The 9,209-nt window shown below is 41.2% G+C and overlaps 3 protein-coding genes across 6 annotated transcripts in view; 1 reads left to right on the forward strand and 2 right to left on the reverse strand.

The window, feature by feature from the left end:
* Positions 1-225, reverse strand: part of LOC110486940 (SH3 domain-binding protein 5) — a 38,673-nt gene extending 38,448 nt beyond the window's left edge. Inside the window, exon 1 of the mRNA XM_090196400.1 lies at positions 2-225. Coding sequence (XP_090052526.1) covers positions 2-31 — 30 coding nt within the window. The 5' untranslated portion in view covers positions 32-225. The remainder of the gene's footprint in view (position 1) is intronic.
* Positions 226-3,068: 2,843 nt separating this feature from the next.
* On the reverse strand, positions 3,069-5,458 carry LOC110486970 (tRNA N(3)-cytidine methyltransferase METTL6). Its single transcript, XM_021558844.3, has 5 exons — positions 4,894-5,458; positions 4,688-4,822; positions 4,427-4,597; positions 4,192-4,333; positions 3,069-3,387 (listed from the first exon to the last, which is right to left on the reverse strand). The coding sequence occupies exons 1-5, from the start codon at positions 5,194-5,196 to the stop codon at positions 3,260-3,262; spliced, it is 879 nt and encodes a 292-aa protein (XP_021414519.3). The 5' UTR covers positions 5,197-5,458; the 3' UTR covers positions 3,069-3,259.
* A 181-nt stretch (positions 5,459-5,639) lies between these two features.
* LOC110486980 (ELL-associated factor 1) lies at positions 5,640-8,640 on the forward strand. 4 transcript variants are annotated; one of them, XR_016485957.1, is made up of 7 exons: positions 5,643-5,912; positions 6,505-6,599; positions 6,743-6,879; positions 6,994-7,172; positions 7,269-7,514; positions 7,635-8,294; positions 8,479-8,640. XR_016485957.1 is itself a non-coding variant. In XM_021558857.3 (6 exons), exons 1-6 carry the CDS (start codon positions 5,810-5,812, stop codon positions 7,682-7,684), a joined length of 810 nt encoding a protein of 269 aa, XP_021414532.1. In that variant the 5' UTR covers positions 5,640-5,809; the 3' UTR covers positions 7,685-8,640. The 4 variants fall into 4 exon arrangements, 2 of the variants coding, with proteins under 2 accessions (XP_021414532.1, XP_036801623.1); XR_016485955.1 differs by having other exon boundaries at positions 5,648-5,912; positions 6,505-6,605; XM_021558857.3 differs by having other exon boundaries at positions 5,640-5,912; positions 7,635-8,640.
* The last annotated feature ends 569 nt before the right edge of the window (positions 8,641-9,209 follow it).

The following is a 9,209-nucleotide window of genomic DNA, read 5'->3' on the forward strand; positions in this document are numbered from 1 at the left end:
CCTTATCTCCCAAGCCTATAGCTTCCCACATTACATCACTGTAACTACTATCAAAAGCACAAGGTCATCTACAGCAGTCAGCATGTTGTCCACCCAATGGAATTAGTCTGAATAACAGGATATGTCAAACCCCTCCAGATATAGAGTACTAGAAGGCTATGAGCTCTTGTGGAGCAGAGCTGACCTCAGCCGGAGCCTGTGCCTGTGCGAGAGTCTTTTCTACAGGAAGTGCCCTCTCTATAAAGGAAAAGACACAGCAAAATAAGAGAGGCGGATCTTGGCATGGTCCTGTTTAGTAGGGCGGAACGTTCACAACATTGAGGAGAGAGATGGATTGTGTAGAACGGACAACGCTGATAGATATGTACTATATTTGATCTCTGAGACACACTGAACATTCTGCCCAATTGAATAAGAAGAGAGTGAAAAAGAGAGGGGGCGAGAAATATGTAATCATACGCTACAATCCCTCCTATCACATTCCTCTTATGCAATATCATCACACTCATGGGGGCTCCCCTTCACAAAACATTCCAGGTGCCTATAGCATCTTCATATACAAAGGATCCCAAGGGCTGATAAGGAACAGAGTGCTGTAAATGTTTAGAGAAAAAAATGCTAAGTGTTATAGAGAGTAGAGAGTGAATGTGGACTGGATTACATTAAGAGAACATTGTTGTCAATGTCTCAATAATGATTCCCCAAGACCATCAGTAAGACCCCTCGTCACGCAATAGAAAGACGGGCGCCACTTGTTTATGTGTGTGTGTACAGGACGGATCAGGGTGTGTACCTGTGTCACGAATGTTATAATGGTGACAGGTGATTAGTAATGAGTGATGATGGGGACCTTGAATAGGACTGGGAGCACCTGTGTACTCCCTCAACGACTCATTGTGTTGCTATAGACTTCCTATGGACAGGATATGGAAATGGCGGGTACTGTGCTTATTCACTATCCACTTGGGAACACACTGGTTGAACCCATGTTGTTTCCACGTCATTTCATTGAACCTGGAATAGACGTTGAATTGAGTTCTGCACCCAGTGGGTAGGGTCGGTCTGACCTGAGCACTGCACTGATTATCTGATCTATAAATCAACCCCATTTCTAAACAAATGATAGATCTCTGTCAGAGATGAATGTCAGTGAAACTGTGCAAAGCCTTTCTCAGACTAATCTCTTGTGGACAGATATTAACATGGGCTCCCGAGTGGCGCAGCGGTCTATGGCACTGCACCTCAGTGCTAAAGGTTGTCACTACAGTCCCTGGTTTGATTCCAGGCTGAATCACATCCGGCTGTGATTGGGAGCCCCATAGTGTGGCGCACAATTGGCCCAGGTTTAGCCGGGTTAGGCCGTCATTGTAAACACTTTGGTTCTGGGTTGCCGAAAGGATGCCCAAACCCACGTGAACCTACCTGGTGATATAAAGAACCCTTTTAAAACGGCAGTGCTTTGCCATCATCTACTGAATCAGTAAACCCAGAACAGGCTATAAAAAGCCAGAAGGGAGCTAGCCTTTGAGCCCCAAGTGTCAGCAGACAGTGTCTGGTGGGGTTGTGGCATTTCACTGAATGTCAGACTCCTCATGTACTGCGGATCCAGCTTCCCTCACGTTCCTGATGATGTGAGAGGAGTGAAAGGTGTTCCCTTGTCTCATCTCCCAAAGGTGACATGACACAAACCCACACTGACCCAGTCTACTGCTGGAAAGGGCAAACGCGTGGTGGGGTCAGTTCCACATGAAAAAATACACACAAAAAACCTGCACGTGCACCTGCACATACACACACACACACGCCCAGACAGGATAAGCACCTGTAGAGGTTTTTGAAAAGGTTACATGTGATTAAAAATTCAGTTGCTTGCTGCTGACTCATCCTACTACAGGGTCAGGGGTCACTTTGTGGTGTCACAGAAGGGTGGATTTGGAGGGGGGACAGAAAAAAAAGAGGTGGTCTCAAAATCTAATCCAGATGCTCGTTGTTCAGTGCCTAAAGACATAAAAGCAGAGGTATTCTCGTAGTGGTAACTTAAACATCTCAGGATCTGTTACTGTTGCACTAAAACAAATCCTGCCCACTCAGAATCATTAGGTGCATATTCTCAGACACCAAGAACTCAAATCTTGCATAATTGTGTCAGATATGTTGCATGCATCTGTCCACCAGAGATTGTTAGGTGCAAGATATCTACATTAAAACATCACTTTTACATTTTTAGAAGTCAACATGGGTTTGCCAACTATGCACATTGTGTATGAATGCTAGGTAAACATGATCACCTGGAAATATAAAACAAATTGAGCAGGATAGAAAATGAGACAATATGTATTTCGACTAACCAAGGAGAATTTGATGTTACATCTTTTTTTTACAGGTTTTGTTGCCCCCTTGTGGTAAAAAAAAATGTATTACATGATTGGAAAAGTTGGCAGCAAAGAATAGTATTGGAACTTTAACAACTCTGAAACTACACAACCAAACCATTCTCTCTAAGAAATTCTCCATCATATACACATATAGTTGTATCACTGGTGTAAAGTAACTAAGTACAAATACTTTGAAGTACTACTTAAGTCGTTTTTTGGGGTATTTGTACTTTCCAACTTCAATTTTGTTTTACAACTTTTACATTCCTTAAGAAAATATGTACTTTTTACTCCTATACATTTTCCCTGAAACACAAAAGTACTCGTTACATTTCAAATGCTTAGCATGAAAAGCAGGAAAATGGTCAAATTGACATACTTATCAAGAGAACACACAGTCATCTCTACTGCCTCTGATCTGGCAGACTCACTAAACACAAATGCTTTGTTTGTAAATGATGTCTGTGTTGGAGTGTGCCCCTGGCTATCAGTAAATAAAACATAAATTGTGCTTTCTGGTTTGCTTAATATAAGGTATTTGAAATGATGAATAGCAATTACATTTACTTTTGATTTACTATTTAAAACCACACCATTTTTGACTTTTACTCAAGTAGTAATTTAGTGGGTGACTTTTACCGGAGTCATTTTCTATTAAGGCATCTTTACTTTTACTCAAGTACGACAATTGGGTACTTTTTCCACCAGTTTTATTAATAAAAAAGCATATTCAAACAAACGGCACTTAATCAGCAATACGGCAGTGTAGGCTTTTGTCCAATGATCCATTTATATATGAAGGTCTCAGTCCATTTGTGCCTTTGAAGGTTTCTTTGAAGGTTTTGAGGAAAGGGACTTCAGGAGCCCTGTAATTGGTCTGGCCTTCAGAACTTGCTTTGAAGGAACACCCTGGGCACACAAAGCCCCTCCTTCTTATTGACCGTTTCTCGTAGCACGTACTCATTGGTTACACTCTCGAACCCCGCCCCTCTGAACAGGTCTGCTAGGAGCTCTGAAACACAGACAGTTCAGATTTGGTATTTTATTAGGATCCCCATTAGCTGTTGCAAAAGCAGCAGATACTCTTCCTGGGTTCCACACAAAACATGAAACAACATAATACAGAACATTAATAGACAACAACAGCTCAAGGGCAGAACTACATTAAAATAAGAATAAAGGCACACACAGCCTACATATCAATACATACACACAAACTCAGTCAAATAGGGGAAAGGTTGCATTATCTGTTTTTTGAAACCAGATTTGCTGTTTATTTGAGTAATATGAGAAGAAACGGAGTTCCATGCAATAATGGCTCTATATAATACTGTACGCTTTCTTGAATTTGTTCTGTATTTGGGGACTGTGAAAAGAACCCTGGTCGCATGTCTGGTGGGGTAAATGTGTGTGTCAGAGCTGTGTGTAAGTTGACTATGCAAATCATTTGGAATTTTCAATACATTCATATTTCTTATAAAAAGAAGAAGTGATGCAGTCAGTCTCTCCTCAACTCTTAGCCAAGAGAGACTGGCATGTATAGGATTTATATCATCCCTCTGATTAAAATGAAGAGCAAGATGTGCCTCTCTGTTCTGGGCCAGCTGCTGTTTAACTAGGTCTTTCCTTGCAGCACTGGGCAATAATCAAGATTAGACAATAATCAAGATTAAAAATGTATAAACAGAGAATGAGTCCCATAGAAGAGACTGCTTGTGCGTAATTCGAAAAGACAATAAAGAAAGACAAAAAAAAACTAAAATAACTACTATGAGGGAAAATGTAGGAGAGGAAAGAGAAAGAGGAATGGACTGACCTTTGGAAAATAAATAAGACCTGGTGCCATCCTGTCTGACGTAGAAGTTCTCTCCCAGTTTGTTTCCCGCCTTAAACCTCATCATGGCGTGGTCATACAGGCCATAGTCCTTGAACAGTATGATGCCCCCTGGCTTCAGGACCTGACACGGAGAACGTCAATTCAGTCACAAGTTATTTTGAGGGTGTTTAAAGTGTTTACTGCAGTTTCATCCTTTTCCTCAGCCCTGTCTCACCCTGTAAATGTTGTCCAGAGCCTGCTGCATCTTGTTTGGGTGGATAGCTGAGAGGACAAATATGAGCGTGGCTACATCCACACTGCCCACTGGGACATTACCCCTCAGGTCATCCTTTGTCAGGTCACACTGGAACACACTGCAGTGCTCAGTGCAGTACAGGGAGTGTTCCTGAGGACAAAATGAAAATGACACTGGATATCAGTGTTGTTTTGTTAAAAGTGCCACTGGCTCTGGATCATCAGTGGTACATCTTCTTACCTTCACAAACTCCACAGCTCGTGGTGAGAAGTCACAGGCATAGACAAAGATGTTGAGGTCTTCCTCCAGTAGTGGGAAGATGAAGTTCCCAACCCCACAGCCAGCTTCAAGCAGGACCAGCTTCTGGACTTCAAACTGAGAGAAAAAAATGTATTGGGATGCACCCCTAGTAGGGAACCTAACAACTTCCTACGCCATCTTCTTACCTCAAGGCACACTTTTAGTTCTTCAAACTCTCTGGTGGTCCAATGCCTATCCTTGAAAAAGTTTGTTGTGTTCCTTTTGTAAAACAAGTCCCAGTTTTTCTGTGCCTCCTTTTCCAACTTCATCTGCTTGAAGTCAGACACCAAAGTCTGGTCACCTGTCAGTTTCTCCATCTCTTTCTCATTCAAAGTCCTGCCAGTAGATGTTTTGCTTTGGACAGGTGGGATAAGACATGGCAACACGTCTTTGGGTTCCTCTCCAGGAAGTACAACATTGGAGGTGTCGTCTTGCTTTGATAGTGCCATAACTTGCACTACTGTAGTTTACGATAGTAGCTTATAGCAGCACTTCCTTGACACCCTCAAATCTATTATTTCACCAATCCACATTAAATTATCCAGCTAATGTTAATGGATGGTACTAACACATTATAGTGATAGACTTAATGAAAATGCAGGGAATATTTCCACATACATTGTTTATGAACGCAAATGTTCCAGAAATGTTCTAAGATTTCTCGTGTGGCATGTAGTCTTCTTCGTCCGTGTGGGAACAGTGTTTGGTTACGATGATTCCGGTCTGTTTATATCAGTCAGTAAAAACGTTGTACTTATTCGTATGAGGGAAATTCGTATTATTATGCTAATAGATAATAATACATTGTTACTAATTCTAATGTACTAGATATGCTGATTTGTGGGTGTTTATTTTGGGGTCAACCCAATTATGGTGTTCAGATCCTATCGGTGACATTTCAGCACTGGAACAAAACAGGAAAAGGAGTGGTCATGTGACGTATGGATTGTTTCGCGAAAAATCTTAGCTAGCTGCACAGCTAGCTAAAGTATCTAATCATCATTACATTTTTTAACGCAGCATAATTTACATAAATGTGAATATTAAACTTCCAGCAGAGTCATGAATGGGAGTACAAATCCGCTCTTGGACAAAGAAGAACATGTTTTGAAGCTCGGAGAGAGCTTTGAGAAGAGGCCAAAATCGTCATTTCACACCATCAGATGTTAGTAGCCAGACTATTTTTAGTGATTAAATATAAATGTGTAAATATGTGAAGTTTATTTTACTATACCCAACTTTAGTCACGCCTTTTGACAAGTTGGTCAGCTAGCTAACTTTACCTAACAATGTAGCTTGTTACTGTTAGCTAGCTTGAGTACAAAAAACGAACGGTACTCCGGTACGGTACGTTACCAGCAAAAATATTGTAATCAGATTACAAATACTTTTGAAAACGTAGGTAGCGTAAATTGGCTAGGTGATTACTTTTAAATTCAGGAAGGATGTTTGCAAAAAAATACATTCTGTTTTCTCACTGACATTCAATTCAGTACTGAAGAAAGGCGCAAGTTTAAGGTTGTTCCACCTGAACTAGTCTGACCACAAATCAGAGACCACTATGATGACACACCAAAATTTTTTGATGGGCCCTTTTGTATTATTTTTACTTCTTCTAATGCCTCTTAAGGGGAAAGTAATCAGATTACGTTATTACGTTTGGGAAATTTTTAAGTTATGTTACTGATTACAATTTTGGACAGGTAACTAGTATTTCTGACCTTATAATTATATTTCCCACTCTTTCACACTTGTAGATGATTTCAAACCAGCTTCAATTGACACAAGCTGCGAAGGAGAGTTGCAAGTCGGTAAAGGAGAGGAAGTCACCATCACATTACCTCACATTCCAGTAAGAGTGGGTGTTTTTTTAGTCAACTGTGGTCTTTTGCCTGTGCTGTACAATGACAAAAGTTTTTTCTGATAATTTCACTGCAGAAAGATTAAAGCAAACAGTGTACTTGATCATGATACTTGTTATTGTGTTGTGCGTAGGGCTCTACACCACCCATGACAGTATTCAAAGGGAATAAGCGGCCATATCAGAAAGACTGTGTTCTTATCATCAATCATGACACTGGGGAGTACATGCTGGAGAAGTTGAGCAGCAGTATCCAGGTCAAGAAAACCAGGTGTTAATCAAAACACTGTCTCAAAAATGCATAGTAACAATGAACCTTTAGGATAAATGTGTTTTGCAGATCATTTGTGACAGTAGATGTGCAGCTGTTGACTTTGTTTTTCAGAGCGGAGGGCAGCAGTAAGATCCAGGCCAGGATTGAGCAGCAGTCGGTGCGTGCCACTGCCACCCAGCCTCCAGCGCAGTTCCGTGCCCCCACTAAGCCTGGTGCAGGCGCCAAGACCTCCCCCTCCCCTTCCAAGGACAACCCCTCCCCTGAGCCCCAACTAGATGACATCAAGAGAGGTGAGCCTCTTCATGTGTTGCCACCACTTTCACCAAGTGATCATTCTTGTTTCTCTATTGAGTTTGCCTCTGTCACCCCCTCCTGTCCTGGCACAGAGCTGCGAGCGGAGGTGGAGGTTATTGAACAAATGAGCAGCAGTAGCGGCAGCAGCTCATCTGACTCTGCCAGTGGCTCTGGTAGTGGGGACGACAGCTCCAGCAGTGATGGGGAGCATGACGCCCCTCACCCCCAACCTATCCCACTCCCTCTCCCCCACATCCAGCCCTCCCCCAACCGTAATCCCATGGCCAACGGAGGAGCAGACAGGCAACAGGGCAGCAACCAGCTGATGAACACGCTCAGTGAGTACCAGGGCTGGTAGGGCCAGTGTAGCACTCTACGTTGGGGGGACTACTAATAATTTATCTCTCGATTGAAGTCTGTAGGTGGTGGTAGCAATGTGTGTGTTGGTGTTTCCACAGGGAACGACCTCCAGTTGAGTGAGTCAGGCAGCGACAGTGACGACGACTGAACTGCCCCCATCTACCTCTCATTATCACACCATCTTGCTCTCCTCTTTCTTCTCTTTGCCTGGTTCCGTTGTTTTGCTGCTGTGGCAACCGACCCAACTGTAAAGTCTAGTTTTATTGTTTTTTTTTATATCTCTTGAGAAACTGGCCAACCTTGAGATTTAATAGTGTATTTTTTGATTAGCTGTATATTTTGTTTTGTATTTTTAAATCCTTTTACATATGAAAACATGCTAAAGAATATATATTAGAATGCATATATATATTTTTTCTGTAGTTAGAGCTCCTAGTTGTATCAACTTGTATCACAAGTCTTTGTTGTTTTCTTGTTTCATCACAAGGGGAGGGGCTTATTTGGACTATATCACCCCCATCTTCCCTATTTATCTGGAAATCAAAAGAAGGCACTGAAAGCATTTCACCCATTCCATGTTTTTATCAGTATCATGACACTTTCAAAATCAGTCTTTTAAGAGGCCAGGATGCAGCTCACATCAATCTTAAGCTATAGAGGATACTAAAGGACATACTCATATTTTTCTTGTAAAATCAGTTTCAATTGACCACTTACTAAAGTGTTTAGCTGGAATATTGACCTGTTCTGGTGAACAGGTAAATATCAGTAACAGGTAAATGGTAGTAAATGAGCCTGGGTCAATCCTTTACATGTCAAAGCACTTTAGTTTAATTGTAATATCATAACTTTCAGCAGTTTCCACCTAAAATATTTTGCATTGCTTTAACAGCACCTGTCTGACCTAACAGTTAAATGCAACTAACAACCAGTACTTACGAGTTCATCATACCCTTTATAGTTAATATTCTACTATTTCCACATCTATTATTTGACTTTCTTATTCTGTCTCACTCAATAGCTAGATTACCATCCAATTGGTGACAGATTTTCATGCGAACATTCTAAAATCTGCATTAAAACAATATGTGCATATTCCCACCAGATATGTTTCCATCAAATCGATTTGTTGCGGATAACAGTATGTGTGTGATGACGTAGTGCACATAAATACAAGTTTAATGGGTTTCCATCGCATTTTAAACTACTAATGTTGCGTTATATTGCGAATCTCTGGTCTGCACGTGCGCTCTAGCCAACAGCTCGCAGGTAGGCTAGTCTACATGATGAGATTATTATGGATAAAGCGTGATTATCTTTTATTTGTCAAGCGGCAGCCTAGCATCGATCATCATGTCACCAGAATAAGACCCTCGATATTTATTGGAAAGGCTCATCACCGTGCACTTTCACCACCATGTAAAGTTTATCATAATTTATTTCATATAGCCTAATAAACTGCATGCTTGTCGTAGTGGGAGGACCACACAATATCATCACATGACTCCAAATTGATTTCGATATGATATTTATATCAATATTTGCACATGAAGGCGTGAAGGCGCCATTTCTCGCATTAGTAATTTTACAGACACACTGTCTACTGTGTTTTGTCGAAATTTGGAAAGTTTACCGATAAAAATGTGTTTTTTCCACCAGTCCTGTCGTGGCAT

The sequence above is a fragment of the Oncorhynchus mykiss genome, chromosome 2 (genome assembly GCF_057628025.1).
Source record: "Oncorhynchus mykiss isolate SJ-2025 chromosome 2, ASM5762802v1, whole genome shotgun sequence".
Lineage (NCBI taxonomy): Eukaryota > Metazoa > Chordata > Actinopteri > Salmoniformes > Salmonidae > Oncorhynchus > Oncorhynchus mykiss.

Excerpts from the sequence above, each read along its gene's own strand:
- LOC110486980 (XM_036945728.2), top strand. The coding sequence starts at position 5,810 with ATGAATGGGAGTACAAATCCGCTCTTGGACAAAGAAGAACATGTTTTG. Across the intron at positions 6,606-6,742 it reads TACCTCACATTCCAGTAAGA|GGCTCTACACCACCCATGAC; the intron begins GTGGGTGTTTTT and ends TGTTGTGCGTAG. Across the intron at positions 7,515-7,634 it reads CCAGCTGATGAACACGCTCA|GGAACGACCTCCAGTTGAGT; the intron begins GTGAGTACCAGG and ends GTGTTTCCACAG.
- LOC110486970 (XM_021558844.3), bottom strand. The coding sequence starts at position 5,196 with ATGGCACTATCAAAGCAAGACGACACCTCCAATGTTGTACTTCCTGGA. Across the intron at positions 4,598-4,687 it reads GAGCTGTGGAGTTTGTGAAG|GAACACTCCCTGTACTGCAC; the intron begins GTAAGAAGATGT and ends TTTTGTCCTCAG. Across the intron at positions 4,334-4,426 it reads CTCTGGACAACATTTACAGG|GTCCTGAAGCCAGGGGGCAT; the intron begins GTGAGACAGGGC and ends TCTCCGTGTCAG.